The sequence below is a fragment of the Daktulosphaira vitifoliae genome, unplaced genomic scaffold (genome assembly GCF_025091365.1).
Source record: "Daktulosphaira vitifoliae isolate Bord-2020 unplaced genomic scaffold, ASM2509136v1 Scaffold_1, whole genome shotgun sequence".
In the NCBI taxonomy this organism is placed as follows: Eukaryota; Metazoa; Arthropoda; class Insecta; order Hemiptera; family Phylloxeridae; genus Daktulosphaira; species Daktulosphaira vitifoliae.
Window position 1 is genome coordinate 18,321,045 of NW_026099572.1, and position 18,036 is coordinate 18,339,080.

Consider the following 18,036-nt stretch of genomic DNA (forward strand, 5'->3'; position numbering starts at 1 on the left):
ACCTTTTATCGGGATGTTTTTTGTACTTAAAACTGCCATAACTTTTTCAAAAATGAACAAATAAAAATAATATTTTTTTGTATTGAAACCTTAGATATTTCCCTTTCATTTGATATAATTTTTTTTGAAAATCTAACACTTATTCTGCTCACTGAGGGAATTTAAAATAGTAATTTTTTTACAAAAAATAACTTTTTCAACTTGATTTTTGATAATGTTCCGGAAATACTGCGTCCTTTAAACATATATAAAATTAAAGCTTATTTTATGTACTACAAAATGAAAAAAAAAAATTTGTCCCGACGACCTATCTTCTATACGCAAATGGCTACCATATTCAAAAATATGCTATTTTTGTATGAAAATTATGGGTTTTGTATTTTATTTTAATAGAAGTTGATGTTGCTTTTGCAATTATCCAACAATTTTTTAAAATTAAACACTATCTACAGATTTGCATCGAAGCGTTTCTTATGATAGTGATTTTAATCACTGTCAGATTAAATCTAGACTGAACCCAACTATGCAATGTCTCCACTATGCCGCGACCCCACTGTGCTACCGTTTTTTAACTTAATTTTTGAAAATGTTTTGAAAACACTGTTTTTTTTCAAACATATGTTTAATTAAATCTTATTTTATATACCTACTACATGTTAGAAAATTCTGATAATTTTCCCTTATACAGGAGGGTCAAACTACAAAAATTAAAATAACTTAATTTTTGAACATGTTCCCGTAATACTACAACTTTTAAACATATGCTATATTAAAGTTTCTATTGCATACAAGATTTATATTCCGATAATTTATTTTCTTTACGTATAATGCCACCAAATTATTAGTGTCTATACGAAGTCAAACATTATAGTTAAATAGTGGACAGGTGGTTTAGTACTCCTCATTTTTAAAAAGTAGCACCATGATAAAAATGTTTTTTATAATATTTAAGTTCTGTTAATTATAAATATTTTTAAGATAGATTTAAGTGTCCTTTCAATAAGCTTATTAAAAGAAAGGGGACTTTCCTTAAAAAAAAAATGTATTCAAGCTATCAATGAATTATGACAAATTACAATTAATGTTATAAAACTAAAACTAATAATCATTAAAATAATCAGAATAATAAAATTTTCTTTGCGCAATAGCATTGAAGAGTTCTAAAATAGTGATATTGATCACTGTTAAATTTTAATCTATAATAGCTTCTTATATATTATAGAAAACGTTATTATAGGCCGGATCTCAAATGTAGTAGTGGGATGTTTTTCATCTCGTGAGGATACTACAAAATCAAAACTTACGCTCTCTACCAAGTAATTTAACACACAAATTTATTACTCTTGATTTTAATAGATATATTTTTCGGAAAGGTAAATAATCTGTTAGAAAAAAATGCAGCATTAAAATAAATTTTTGAATATTTTTTTATATAAATAAATTATTAAATAAGGCTGTTAATTTTGTATTTAAAAAAAAATCCTATTTTCTATTTTACAAAAATTTTAATTGAAAAATATTATTATAAGATTCACTTGTATGGTCCAATGTACATTAAACATATAAAATAAACAAAAATAATAATAAATAAACAGACAGTGAGACGAAAAACTTTGGTGATCCCCTGTGGGACCAATTTGAATCTTATGTGAAGGCAAAGGAGTGCGATAAAGGTTGAGTGTAAGCGTGCCTTGATGATTATTATAAGCGAATCGAACCGTTAAGAGGTTTGTTGGACCGAGAAGAATCTGGTACATTGTGGCAAATGAGCTTTTACTGTTCCCCGAGGGCTACAGTACATTTCCCTGCCGCCGCCACCTGAAATCTTTGTGGATAATGAGCCAATTATATCATTGCGCCCGTGAGAAACAGTTGTTATTATAAACAAAATATGCTATAGTGGTAGTCGAAGGGGTTTGCTGGTTTGCACACTATTGGTTTGTTCGTCCGGAAAGTAAACTTTCTAACCGATCCCATTTGTATTTTATTATGTAAATATGAAAGTGGTTGTTATTGTAAAACGACTTCAGCAACAGTCTAACAGCATCATCATTATCATCATCATCATCATGATTATTATGATCTCAACCCCGGATACCCTTATAGAATAAGCTGCTTTTGTTTCTATAACAACGTTTTGAATTAATTTACCCATAATCATTTCAGTATCTTTTTTTCGTAGTGTGTATTTTCAAGGGTATTATTATCGAAACGAATAATAACATGCGTAATATATATAGGTAAGAAGTTTGATAGACATTTATTTAATTTAAGAGTCTGGATTTAAGACCATGACGTTTGTAGTATTTATTCAAAAAGTTCACCAATAATTTTTTGATTTCAAAGGCATTGGATAAGTTTATAAGTGGTTACTAAAGCGTTTTTCACTGTAGCAATAGTAAGGAAAGGAACAAGAAAATATTTCATGAAAACGACGATGAAAAAAATATAAATGGTATAAAGACAGATAATACAAGTTGAAAGTCATTGACAATTTTTGATATTTATGGTGGTCAATGAACGTTGAAGAAACGGTGTAAGAAATGAAATGTTTGTATGAGAACAAGGGGGTGCAAGAAAAAAATACTGCATCCCCAGAGGCCTTTAAAAAGAGCGGCCTGCAAGACTCCCGGGGCTGTTATCCATCAATTAGCCTTTGCGTTTTGCGTTGCCAACTATCTGCCGGTCCCCAATGGGTCCTCGCAGCCCTCTCTAGATGTCCGCCAAGTTTGCGCAATAATAATAGCGCATACTAAGGATGAATGATATAAATAAGAGTACTTAGATGTGTAATTTTACGTTTGCAAAATGTCACCAAAGCTACTTTAAACAATAGTTTCGTATTTTTTTGCATTATATGTTAATGTATACAATGCATTTTAAGTAGTTTTACCTTAAAAAATGGAATACAAGTTCAAAACATTATTGAAGACGATAAGAGAAATTCATTTTGGGTTTTAAATTTAAATATTACTGATATAAGCAAAGACAACTTTTTATTATCATATATACTTTGTTAGTCTATCGTAGAAAATGTATAAATATTTTTAATGGAGAAATAATTAGATTGAATGTTATGGGAGATAAAATGATAATAAACGTTTTTGTACGAGCATTTTATTTATAAAAAAACATTTACTATTAAAATCTTTTTGGAAAAATATTATTAAAAATATAACTTTTAATAACCGCAATTTTCTTGAGAAGAAAATCCAATTTAAGATTTTAATAATTTTATGTAATACATATTGATTAAAATCATTGTTTTATAAAAGGTTTTAAAGACATATTGCAACTAAAAATAACTAGCCAATTTTCAACTTTATTATTATTTGCTTAGGTATTTTATTCAAATAACTATTTCATAAGAATATCTAGGAAACAGTCGTAAAAAACATTAAGTGGGTGTGTGAGCTGTACATTGTTTTAATTGAGTCCATGAAAAATGTGTCGTACCTCGGTATTAAAAGCCATAAATAATCCGTTGCCTTAACCGTCCTTTCCCCATGCTCATACCTAAGTGCATAACCTTTATAATGTATATATAGTTTTTACAAATTTTTTCTACCCCTAAAGGCTTGGACAGCAATAATTCAGTCCTGTATACCGTAGAGCCACAGGTGAGGGTGATAAATCCCCGCAAAGTCCTAATTAACGCTTTAAGTAGTTGGCGTTAGCGATGCGTGAATAACGTGAGCATGTTGTTTACCACTTGGGAGCCCATTGTAAACTTATGTGTATTTTATGCAACAGTATACACGTCCATCCACACCGAAGCGGTAGGAAGTATTAGTTGTTTCAATTTCCGATTTTATCCTACTACTCGGTCATGTACAAAATAAATAGTCTAGATAAAATCAAATAGCGGTGAAATTTCCTAAACTGTTTAAAATCATATCTGATACAAGAGTCGAAATGGAAAAATAAATGATTGTTAAAATGTTTACATAAGTTATTTTTTTTTAAGCATAAATTGCTTTAACAACCTCTTTCAAACCGTTGAAAAATTGCAGATTGAACATTCCACTAGATTAGTAAATGGTATTATTTTATGTCCTTCTCTTCTTAAACTCATTCCATTCAATGTACATCAATTTTATTACCACTTATGACCAACATTTTATATTTACATTAAATGAAACTAACTATAATCAATATAATCCTATAGAAAGATTGTATAAACAACATAATTCAATTTAACTTGATAATTTTTACAATAGTCAACTTTCCATTAATATTCTTTGTAATTAAAATTTGTTTTTAAAAACTATATCTATCTAGTTTCATATTGATCTGTATTTATCATTATATTGTATAGTATCTCAAAATGATATATAACATTAGTTACTGGTCGGTATTGTATGAGTATGAGAATGATTGAGTTACTATGTATTTATTGAATAAAATGATATCATTTTCTTTCGGGGTATGAGTACGAGGGTTTTATGAAAAGATGTAAAATATATAGAAAACAAAGTGATGTGTTAAAAATTTATTAATATAATAATAATTTTAAATAGAAATTCTTGTATTAATCATCACGCTTTAAGTATTAATAATGCCACTGGTACTAGTAGTTATTTAAGCTTGTACTGGCTGTGAGTCGTGTCAATAAATACCCCGAGTAGTTCAGATATCACAAGTGGGTTCTTTATCTTCGCAGAAAAGTCTTTATTTGTATTGACCACAAAGGTAACCCACTCAAAGATAGGACTAGACTGGTTAAATTCGTACCAAAGATATCGATATTATTTATTGAGATAATTATTTTATTCTAGTAATCACCTAATTTTTCTATACTCATTATACACTTAACTTTATACCTTATAAATCTTTTGTGAAATGTAAATTCATCATTGTAATGTTGTAAGCAAAGTTGAAAATAAATATATTTCGATTTATTGTGAATTTATAATGTGTGCCAAACCAGTTCTTGCACTTTTTGAAAGATCATAAAGTGAAAGAGTAGTGAATCGAATTGACAGTTTTTGTGCCATTTTATATTAAATTTAATTCATCTATATGTGCAAGAAGTGTCACAACTTTTTACTATTCTCTATTTATTACTCAAGTGTGTTAGTTATTACATATTATTTTACTTAAAATAAATGATTTGTCATAACTAAAGAATTATTTATAGCTATTACATTAAATTTGTACCAATGCATTTTTATACATATTTCTCGGAATAGTTTTAAAGATTGACATGAATAATATAAATTTAATTTGATGGATAATAGACAATGAGTTATAGACTACTAAATAATGAATGGTGTATGTATTTTAACAATTAAATTATTATTTTTTAATTTTTATAAAATACTGTAACATTACATTTAACTTTAGATAAAAGTGTTGTATTTCAAATTAATGTGTCATATAAACAGAACTTATAAGATAATATATAAAATAAATTATTAAGCGTTGATTAAACGATTAAAATTTAATTTTTCACGTGAAAACATTATGGAAATCATAATGACGGCTTAATATTGTTTAGATCCATGTGGATTAGTTTCTATATTTTTCCTGGCCATTTATCAAAATGGTCTATGAAGTGTTATAAAGAATACCCTATGCCGGAAGCAACCCAAATGACAGATGTTTTATTGATATATTATAGATAGCCTTATAAAAGGGGTATGGTACTGCATTAAATATTTTTTCATAATACTATTTGTTTATTTGCGAAAGTGCAAACATTTCTGTACAATTCCAAATAAAGATAAAACATTAGAGACAAAAAATAATTATTTATATATTATTTTATATATAAACATAAGCATTTTATCATAATCGTGTAACATATTTTTTTCTTGATTTCGTTAAAATACTATATTTATATATGCACTTTCTATAGTAAGGATTTTTATGCATAGTTTATCATCTTTAATATGAAGTATAACAGTTAAATAATTATAATAGTTCTAAACCTAGTGTTATCGTTAATTCATAAGCTTTCAAAAATATTATATTCAATAACAATATAGTTGTGGCTAATGGATAGAAAATATAACTTTTTATGATTACAACTGAAAGGTTAAAGGTTTGAACTTACTATAAAGTAAATACAGCTTAATTTTTTGTTTGTGTAATAATTAATGCGATAAAGACCACCATTACGCCCTTTTAATGTCTATATTCCTCTTGACTAATCCACTAACCGGCTGAATGGGTCAAGTGTATTACAGTCTCTTGACTTTTAATACCATAGAAAATCAGTACCTGCTTTCCAAAAGCAAACAATTTAATCACAAATATTTCCTTGGTAAAATATGTTTTAACCAAAATTTGCAAGTAATGCCATTATAAAACAAATGTGTTACATTTCGATTAAATAAATATTTTTATATTTTTAATAGGAGCTGGTTATTTTTTAACTTATACAATAAGTAAGTAATTTTTATTGTTTTTTGATTAATTTTTGGCAAAAAAAAAATCATTTGTTATTAATTTTAGTGTATAAATAGTGTAAATAATAAAGAAAAGTGAAAATTGTTAAATTATATCCAAGAAATGGCATTGAAAAACTTTTTATTTGAATTAGAACTTAATTCATTAGATGACTCTGTTTCTTTAAATTCTCATTATTAAAGGCTTTCAATATTACTAATTATCTAAAAATCGTAAGTGTTATTTTATTTTAGGTGAGTTTTAATAGTTCTCCTTGTTAATTATAGTATAAAATATATTTTTTGTATTTTTATTCTTTTAGCTTCGACGCGAAGCTAAGAAGTTATTAATTTTACTATGTTGTATTTTTAAAACTTTTTTGTGTCTGTTACCACTTTTTCTCAGCTTTCACCGAACCGATTATTTCAACGATACGTCAAAAGATCACAAATCGTATCTAGTCGAAAACATTACCCTCAAAAATTGAAAAAATTTCCAACGTTCCCCGTAAATGGGGGAAATCTCCAAAATAATTACAAATTTTCGAAATTTTTTTTTACTTAAAACTGCCATAACTTTTTAAAAATTACCACATCAATATATATTTATTTTTTTATAGATTAATGTGGTACTTACCTATTATTTGGTATATCTTTTTAATAAATTTGACCCATTACCTGCTCACAAGGAGGGATTCAAAATGACATATTTTTCATCAAAAATTTATTTTTTCAACTTAACTTTTGAAAGTGTTCTGGAAACACTAACACATTTATATATATCTTAAATTAAAGCTAATGTAATGTACTTTAATATGAAAAAAAAAATGACTTTATTTTGTTTTTACGGTGAAAACGGACATTAAAATTAATAAAAAAATGTTTTTTTTTGTAAAAAAATTACAATACTAAATTATTAAATATCAATTTCATACTATATTTAATTGTTATACTAAATATTTATTCATGTATTACACTAATAAATCATAAAAAAATTCTTGTTTATATTTTTAATTTTATAATGCTATAACTTTTTGAAAAATTTATGGATCAATACAATTTTTTTTATGATAAACACTATTTATATACCTCTTTCATTTGACATACTTTTTTTTTAAATAAAACCATTTCTCTTTAAATATTTATATATATTTATTCATATATTACACATATAAATTATAAAAATTGTAATCAGGATATAAATAAGGAAATAGGAGATCATGTTGCTTTTAGAATAATCCTCCAGTTTTTTTTTAAATTAAACACTATCAGCAGATTTGCATCGAAGCGTTTTTTATGATAGTGATTTTAATCACTGTCAGATATCATCTATACTAGAACCAACTATGCTACATTCTCACTGTGCCATGACCCCACTGTGCTGGATTTTTTTTATGATATTTTATATCATAAATATTTTATAGTTTTAATATTTTATATAAATATTCTTTAATGTATCGGTTGTTATTGGAAAATGATGCTAACTATTGATGTTCGTTCGATAAGTTGTACAATGAACAGATTTTCTGTTTTCACCAGTGTAAACAATCAGTTGTTTATCTAAGAGAATGTCCAATATTAATTGTGTAAAAAAATGAAATTATCAGAAGAGATTTATTTTTTTCTTTCAAATAATACTCTTTATTTATAATTCTATGTTAAATACACTTTTAAGTGGTATATTTTAATTATATTTACTTAAATAACTATTTATAGGTATATTTTTTTATACAATGCGTACATAACAGAACGTATACTCAAGTAATTTTATATTTGAATAATACTTGCTGTTCTCTAATTTAAAAATGTGCCATCATACATCATGTCATTAAAATATTTTATTGAATAAATAATATACACTATACTTGTCATAATAATAAATATTTGAAGTAATTTTTTTAGTTTCTACTTTATTTGTAAAATATTATAAATTATCTGATTTAAAACCGATTATTAGATCAAATACATATAAATTCAAATAACTGATAAGTGAACGTTTCTATTGAATGCTATTTTTGACATAGAGTTAAATTTTCTGTATAAACTACAATATAAAAAATTAATTTGATTCGTGTGGAGTTATAAAAGATTTTAACGACGTCAAATTATTCAAGATTTCATGATGATTATTTGCGTTTAGAATAAATTATGTAATTTTTAGTTCGTATTTTTTAAATTATTATTCTAAGAAGTATTTTGAGATTATTTATCTATTGATTTGCTTATATTCATAGATACTAATTATCTTTTAATCTTAATTTATATGTATTGTTTTGTTTATAGCACAGACTTTATCTCATCTGATATCACAATTGCCCTATGACTACTTTGTTCATCATACACACAAAGATATATACCTATCTTCCATTTTTAACATCATATGTTCGATATCATAATGAAAATCCCCTCAAGACCTTGTGTTATTGTAGAAAAACCGCACATGTCTTTTCACTACCATTTCAACTACCGTCACATAATCATTGTAGGTTCGTCTGTCTGTTTTTCTGCACTTTAATGTTAATGTATAACACTATAGTCTCATAGACGAACCCCTTAAAATCCGATCGGTCGTATGTCAGGAGAACTATGTACTCGACCATTCTGACTTTGTTGTTATTGTCGAACAAGAGACAGAGTCAATCAATCAACGGCAAAAACGGGACGTATAATAATCCGGTAGGCTTTTCGTATAGGTTGTAGTATACCCCCTAGCATTTTTATACTTCGAATAACTACCAAAATTAAAAACGTGGGGATAATTCTGCCCTTCAAGAGGGGATCGGTAAGAAAAATGTCAGGGTCGCATCTCACGGGATATACGTAGCATATATACGAGGGAATCGCAACAGATAAAGAATATACAATTATTTTCCCTCTTTTCTCGATGCGACCAACCAAGCTTAATAATGAATTTCCGACAAGGGATGCATTGTGGTGCTGGTCGTGTCATATTTCAATTTATGATAGTAAGGATGTTAGTTTAAAGCATTTAATAGTTTATTTGAAAAAAAAAATTGAACAATTAAATTTATAAATAAAAAGTTCCCACAAAACGGGTATTAAATTAGTTATATTTTTGAAAAATATTTTATGACAACTTTTGTAAATATANATCTCACGGGATATACGTAGCATATATACGAGGGAATCGCAACAGATAAAGAATATACAATTATTTTCCCTCTTTTCTCGATTTTCTCGAAGGAAACCTAATCAAAAAGATACTAATTAATATTTGAATATTGAGTTGAAATTACCTTGGAGTGGATTATTAAGGATAAGGATAATAGATCTAATTTATTTAGTCGATTATACATTTTCGTTATGATTATTTTTATATTTAAGTTTTATACCAATTAATCAGCCTGTGTTGTTTTTTCAGCTGATGATTTATTTAGATACTTGTATCTTAGTTCTTTTTTGTAATTCTCGCAAAAAAATTATTATTACGATGTAATTTTTTAGCCGTTAGTCAAAGATTCTACCAAGTATTAGATTTAATTAAAACTTTCAAGGACAGGTTACTAGAGTGTGACATACTATGCTTAATACATGTGTATTTATACATATATATATATAAACGTATGTCAGGTTGTCTTTACACATCTGCTCGAAAAAAAGTTCAGGTAAAAATCCAATTTTAAATGAATCACGAGAGTACAATAAAGTGATAGCAGGTGTACGTAATTTTGAAAATTTTAAAACAGTTGTTACCCTCCGTGTTATTTTTTGACACTAGCTAAGAAAATTAGAATATGTCAGAGTTTACATTTATTTTTTGAAGTTATTAGAAGATGTAAAAAAAGATATTAAACACAAAGAAAATGTTTAACCAGTTATTAAAATAGATTTCCAAATGTGAATCATAAAAATACTAATTGTACCAAAAAGAGCACATAAATTTGATCAGTTTGAACATCAAATTTAAATTGACTTATTTCATAATTAAACTTATATAGACATATGAAAAACTAGAACTCGTTATTTGACTAATAATGATTTAATTTCAGTATAACCTCTTAGAATACTCCATAAAATAAAAAAAGGATTTATGCAAATTCAAATAGGACTCATTCATAATATTTTGAATATTTAATGATTAAATATTTACAATAATTACAATATATAATTATTATATATTATATTAACCATGTGTTTCCTCTTTTACCTAACATTATCTTTTTTTTTTAAAGTTATCATGCAAGCATAAATAATTAAATCCTATCACTTACCTTTTTATTCAGTGTATTATAATATCTATGTTATAGTTTCAAGAATGAATAGCTCAGTTGTTTATCAAATTCCAACTCTACCGAGTAATTATAATTTACAAAAATATGAAAAGCTTACAATATAAGACTCAATAATTATAAATGCTGTCTCTGTAGAAACATTGAAAAGTTTTTTCGTACATTTAAGTAGTAATACTTGCGCATTGATAATGTTCTTTTACCTCTAGTATTTTATAAATATTGCTTAATTATAATATTACCTCAATCCAAATTAATTATACTTTATTTTATACTCTAATAAAAATAAATTACACTTCATTCAATTGTCCTAACTATCGATATATCCCTAAACAAGATAGTGAAATTTCAAGAGTACTAACCTCGTCAGGTATCGACTCTAGACTGAGAACACAGTCCTAACGAAGTCTTTGGTCTAGTATCGACTAAGAATACTAAATTATGTTAAGTGACATAACATAATCTGTTATAAATTTGGTTTATTTTTAGTTGGGCTGGGTTAAGCTAATCAGATCGATATGTTATCGTAAGTATTTTATAAGTACCTTGATGTTTTATTTGCAGATTCTCTATAAGAGTACTGTTTATTGAGATCTTTGTTTTACAAGTGCACGTAGAGTGTTGTGTATGCGTGAACATATAATGAAGTGTTGAGTGTACAGCGTTGTTACATATAAACATTTGGTATTTAGTTTTGTGATTTAATAGTAATCTTATATATTATGAAATAATTTATTACAAATAAATGATAAAATTATTTGTGCTCAGACAATTTAAGTTGAAATTGAAAAAAATTATTTTATCACGGAGTTAAATTCACGTCACTCCTATGTTTTTTGAAAACATGCTTAGTGTAAAAAATGTATTTTTTGAATAAGGCCAAATTAAGTGCCTATGCAATTTGCTTAAGTTCTTTACATGCTTACTCTGCAGTTTTTAAACAAATGTCACTAGAACAATATTATTGTATTGTGCCCAAGTTTTACTACCTGCAACAAAACATACTAGCGATACGCAAACGATGGCACTTTTACCGACTTAGACCGGAATGAATGGCTAAAGGTTTGAGGAATTCCATAAAAGGGATTTGAAGGGTAAAAAACGATACATGGTCACTATTTTGCCCATACAAATCGTACTATTTGTGATTTTATGGTCCCTTTATAACTGTTAGCCATAATTTTATTTATTATAAGAGTATATTACTATGAAGTCTGATATTTTAATTACATTTTCAAATGATCATATTTTAGCAAAAAAAATTAATTACAATTAGTTGAATCATTAAACACCTCAACAACTGGATTAGTTAAGTTTGTTATCTTATTATAAAATAGTTTGAGTATTTCTATTCATAAACACATAAAAATTATTTCTCTAACTTAATGTCTATATTAGATCAGAAAACATTTCTACTAGAAGTCTCTAAATATCCAACAATTTGTAATAGTCGATTAAGTTATCAATGTTATAAATACAATTTTAATGAATATACTAAATATTCCCTATATGCCTATTAATAAATAATTAGTTAACAATCTGTATCGATTAGTTATATCAAAGAACCTCCTTGTAAAAATACACAAGTCGTATACCGGAAAAACTTTTATGCAGCCCAGCGATTGTATTTCTTCGGAAAGTTTAATTTGAATAGTCTTGATTTACATAAATTTTGTGTAGTATTTGAAAAATCAGTTACTCAAGTACAGTTTTTTATGCGTTGTACTGTATTGTAGTACAATAGTTATTTGAAGAAATAAACTGAGGGTAGAAAAACGGATTTGTTGTTAGGGTTCCGCATGTTGTACGCTACACAGTAACATATTTAAAATACATGTATACAGATTTAATTAAAATACATACGCAATATTCTGAAAAAAAAAAACTGTTTTATTTGATTTAGAAACACGTAAAGGAGAAATATGGCATTTAACCAGTCGTATAGAATTATGTACTGTTATTTATACGCCGTGTATTATAATAACACATGTGTAAACAAGACGCCTGTTGGTGTATTTCCTCACGCGTTCCGATCGTACAGTAAAGTAAATCTCAGCAAGAACTTACTGGCATTTGAACTTTTAACGAAACAGCAATGGGCATATTCCAATACATGGTCGTCGTTACTCGTTCATAAAATTCAACATTTTTCCGACTAGAACGAAATACAGACCTCCCTCGTGTACTTGTTATACATACACACTACGGGCTGTGATGTGTGAGTATGTGAGAACGCACATTATTATAAATATAAAAGCAACTCCAATGACTGCGCACTGCAGTAGCAGCAGTTTGAGCGAATAAAAAATATAAAGATTTTATAACAACGTTATTATAAAGTGTTGTGTTGGATATTTGCATGAAAACAGTATAAAAGGTCCAGGCAAAGGTCTCCGCGCGCATTATTACGTGCTCGCCTATCGGTATATTATTATGTATACAATATTATTATTATTATTTACGATATTTTCGTTGATGTTAAATAGCCACTGGAAAATCGAGGATTACGTCATATTTTACACTATTATTATATTGTGTAGAAGCTCGTCCGTATGCGGCGCACTACAATACACGGGGGCAAGCGATGTTATATTTTTTTTATACTTTTTATTATTATCATCATCGGGAACTTTTCCTCTTGTACGGTATTTTATATAAACCGTTTATCGCACCACGTGGACGAATCACACGATACTTATATTGGCGGCTATCACGCTTTTTGAGCTGTTGATTTATACCCATTATGACGGCCGCCTATAATCAGATCCCAAGTGACCGCAATAACTCTTGATGTTCACGTAGTACGTCTTGTGGAAAACAAAACAAAATTAAAAGACCAGAATTATTAATAACGCCAACATATCCACGTCGTAGAATATTAGCGTTTCTAGGAACGAGTCTAACACGCCGTTTTCCTCTTGGCGGCAAAAAAGTTGTTAGGTTTTCCAAAAATCTCACGTTTATAGGCGGTTTAATAGGATACGTTTTGTAAAAATGCTATTAAATTTTATAAAATTTTGGTCAAGAATTCTATGTGGTAGTCCCAGTTAGGTTTACTATCAGTCAGTACATTTAATAGTTTGGCTATTTAAAGAAAATCATTGTTAAATATTTAAATTTAAACATATTGAAGTATTGTTTGAAACGATCGATGATATTTAGTGAAAAAACTGCAATGTAAATTCTAAGAAAAAAAATTTTTTTTTTGCTATCAGATCTTCAAATGTTTATCTGTAGGTAATTTCTAGAATTTTTGCAATAGTTCCACGATACACGTACAAGCTACACATGTTTTAGCTACTGTAAAAGTATCCTGCAAAGAAAATCAAAGGTTAGGTCATTAGAAAATTGTAGGTTATAAAGTACGTTGGCTTGTATACATACTATACGAACTGCAACGATAAGGGTACGCCCATTGTTATTCGATTATACGCTTATGTATAATGAGGCACAAAGTTATACAATACTTAGGCCATTGGTTAGTATTCTTACTAACGGTACACAAAAACAAAAACTTTTGTAGTACATTTGTTTTTACGATTGTGAAAACTTACTTAAGCTAAGAAACAATGATTCGTATCGGTGTATACACAAAATCAGACCGTGAATTAGGCATATTTGTGTTTTTAACAGTAATAAAGTAGAACATATTGTTATGCAAAACGAAGATTATCAGTACTGGAAGTTAACTTAATATTTTTATCAATTTAAAATGCTTATATGCCTTAACTTTGCGTGTAAATATATAATTCATTTAAGTTTGAAGTGCTTATGGTTATACCATGTAAAGGTACTTAAACTTTTGTTATTAACAAATTTGTTTTTTTCTGTAACTTTTTATAATATAATTAATTTTATACTGTTTATTAATGTGAAAAATAATAAACAAATAATATTATTCAATATTAAATCATGAAAATAAAAACGCCATGCGTTAATTTTATTTTATGCGAAAATCCATTTCTCATTAAACAATAGACGTTTAGGTTATCTGGACATAGTAGTAAAATTTTTAACTTATATTAAAGTAAACTGCACAAAAAATAAGAAATACCTCACAAAGGTAAAATATACTTATTTATCAACATGTACGTTTAAAAGTACTTAAAAAAATATATTATACATATAATTTACAGACAGTAAAACTATTGCATGCAAGTTTTTTTATAGTTCATGAACAATTTTTTTTTTTGAAAAGTAAAGCGAATTAAATTATATAAGATCTAAAGGGGTGTTTTTTTATTAGCGTGGTAGTTACGAGGGGTATATAAACAGTAGCGAAGGAATATTGATGGTTGAAGTTTAATTTAAATTAATTCTTTCAGAGAATCACTGACAATTGCCAATGTTTCATGACTGTTTTAATAAATATTTTATTAATTAATATCCAAGGAAAGTTATAAAAAGTTTGAAATTATAGCTGTCGTTGGTTTTTTATCGTAATCTTTGTCTTAGAAAAAAATTTAATTAACATATTACTTTATTTTGGGGAATTCGTGTCAAAGTTTTATATTTTTCAACCAATCGGATGGTACTGCTATCAGTATAATTTGTAATTCGTGTATAATATAAAGAAAAAAACAAGCCAATAATTATCATAATAAGCCCTCACTAGGGTTGTGTTTTTTTGTCGGTAACAACAAAGCTGAAGTAATCCATAGACAATAATAATATATTACATAGGGATTGGGCGAGTGGGATTTTTCAAAACAAAACTAAAAAAGCTATCGAGCCTGTTCGATCTCGGTGAATGGATGCCATCACGGTTGAAATGGTCGTGTAATAAAAGAAAACTGTTACATTTATGGATATGATGACAATATATTCGTTTTAGCTTTTTCTCTATTTGAGACAACGTCTATATGTTTAAGCGATGTGTATAGCAAAATGACCATTACAAAAATGAAAATCACCAACGGTAGTCGCTTGTTTAGACGAACACGACACAAATCTTTAAACTCGATACAATATCAAATTACTTGAGGATTATTTGTCATTACACCTTTATACGCTTTAAAAATATTGATCATTTCATTTAAAATCATATGACCGCTGTGTCGCACGTTCGTGTTTGTAATCGAGTTACTGTTGGTTTATCAATAAAAATCCGTATATAAGGCTTAAAATCATTTAGGAAGAACTGAAGTTTAGTTTCGAAGTGAATAAGCGTGTCAACAAAATTAAATCAAGGTTTAAAAATTCATTTTTCACAGAGAAAAATCTGTCGTGAATACAATCAGGTCCAATCAATTCACTGGCGAAATTCGTTCAAGTCATACATTGAAGCCATTAATTACTAGTGTTTTTTAGCTATTAACATATTTTGAATAATTCGTTTAAAAGTAAACTAATTTTAATGCGATAATATTTATCATATCGGCTTTAATTTAGAACGACCCACTGAAATTATCTTGGTGGCTTACAGATAATATCCGGACCTAAATACAATTTATTATGATATTATTTTTATTCATTACTACGGGTTTTAAATTTTTATNTAATGCAATAATATTTATTATACTACTACGGGTTTTAAATTTATTTTTAGTCATTTTTATGACTAAATTGAAAATTATGTTCGATTTTCCTGGCATCATCTTGGAATAAAACTCATGTTGTTGAGTTTATGTTCATATAATGAATTACTAGTTATACCACGAACAATGTTTACTGAAATATTTTGATTTTTTGCAATAATAATGAAATCATATAATATCGTAAAGTGTGTTTAGGTAATAGTCAAATCATAACTTATTAAATAAAAATTTTTATTTTTTTTTAGAAATATTTGAAAAACGTAGTTTTACGCATTTTTTACATTAACTATTTTATTTATCAACGATAAAACGAATGTTTTTCTACTAACAAAGTAAGAGTCGATATTTTAATATATATTTTTTTATTTAACGGTATTTTATAATATTAAATATATAATTTTTTTCATATTTAATAATTTCTTAAGATATCGTTAGTAATGAGTATTTATAGTTCGATTGTTTTCGAAAATTATTATTTTTAATGAAGGTGATATAAACGATATATTAAATATATATATTTTTTTAATTTATTTTGGTATCAAATTTTATTTACAGTTAATTTACAAACAATTTAGTCTAATCTTGTTACTTACTGATTTGTTTTAGAAATGCCCAAGTTTGCAGAATCGATAGCTAATGTCACAGTTCCTGTCGGTAGAGAAGCGACTTTAGTATGCATTGTGGATGATTTAGGCTCATATAAGGTAAGGAATAACATAAAAATATCATTTTTGTATGTTTCAAGATGATATGACACGTGTTCGAGAGATTACTATTTACATTTATTTACTAATTGTTAATTATTTAGAGTGGTTTTTAACTAATTTATGAGTATTATTGAATAGAAATGTGATTTCAAAAACCAAAATATATTTTTTGTAAATTATTTTTATTCGCATTCATTCATGATTTGTCCGACTTTATATATAATGAACCTGTGTTTTGGTTTGCTTAGTACTATTACAAAGATACGTCTGTAACTATGTTCAATTGCATACTTCATTAACTAAATGTAAAATTATAAATAAGAAAGATGTAAATAAGGCTTAAAAAAGACTTATCTAGAACACCAATGCAAAATGTACAAAGCGCTATATTAAAATGTTTAACTAAAAGGTTTATAGAATATCCTTTTCTTATTTGTTTTTTGTTTACAAAAATATTTTTAATCATTATACATAATATATATAAAATTAAAAGTAATGTATTAACACTAGGTAATTACTCATACATGTAATACGAATTTCTATTAAAATTATGGATTATTTAATATATTTGATATAGTATAATGTTCTTAAGTGTTTTTAAATAGTTTTGATAAGAAAAAAGACAAAGAATAGACTATTAAAGAAAAACTTTTTATTCAATTAGAAAAGGATGCTGAATTAGTTAATTAACTCTTTAGTATTACAGACATATATATCTTTATTAGAATATAAGTTATTGTTCAAAGATGTCACTATTAATACTTATTTTAAGTTTTATACTATTTCAAGTAATCTTTAATCTCATCTAATCTTCTCTATAACTGACATTTGACTTAATACCACCTACTAATGTTTATGAAGTACAAAAAGGATATAATCAATGGTGAAGTTCAAGTCTTTAGATAAGTGACGAAAAAAATAATTTTGCGTCCTCCCGAATTCGCCGGTTGAAGGTCTTCTAAGTGGATTGACTTTTTCTTGTTGTCTTATATTACGTATGGTCTCTAGAAAAAATGAAAAAATGTATCTATAAATTACTATAATTTTTAAATTATGTAAATTATGTTAAAATCAAAATTTATTTAATTTTTCGATTTCATGTAACTGAGATGTGCCTTGATATTGATATTTTTTGTGACATTATTTGGTC

General features: G+C 26.9%; 1 protein-coding gene and 1 long non-coding RNA gene across 2 annotated transcripts in view; both read left to right on the top strand.

Moving 5' to 3' along the window:
• The window catches only part of LOC126895043 (neurotrimin-like), a 78,460-nt gene that overhangs the window by 14,122 nt on the left and 46,302 nt on the right, over positions 1-18,036 (top strand). Inside the window, exon 2 of the mRNA XM_050666503.1 lies at positions 16,786-16,883. Coding sequence (XP_050522460.1) covers positions 16,786-16,883 — 98 coding nt within the window. The remainder of the gene's footprint in view (positions 1-16,785; positions 16,884-18,036) is intronic.
• Positions 5,184-6,767, top strand: LOC126895051 (uncharacterized). Its single transcript, XR_007701583.1, has 3 exons — positions 5,184-5,274; positions 6,363-6,392; positions 6,460-6,767. It is a non-coding gene; the product is annotated as an uncharacterized LOC126895051 (long non-coding RNA).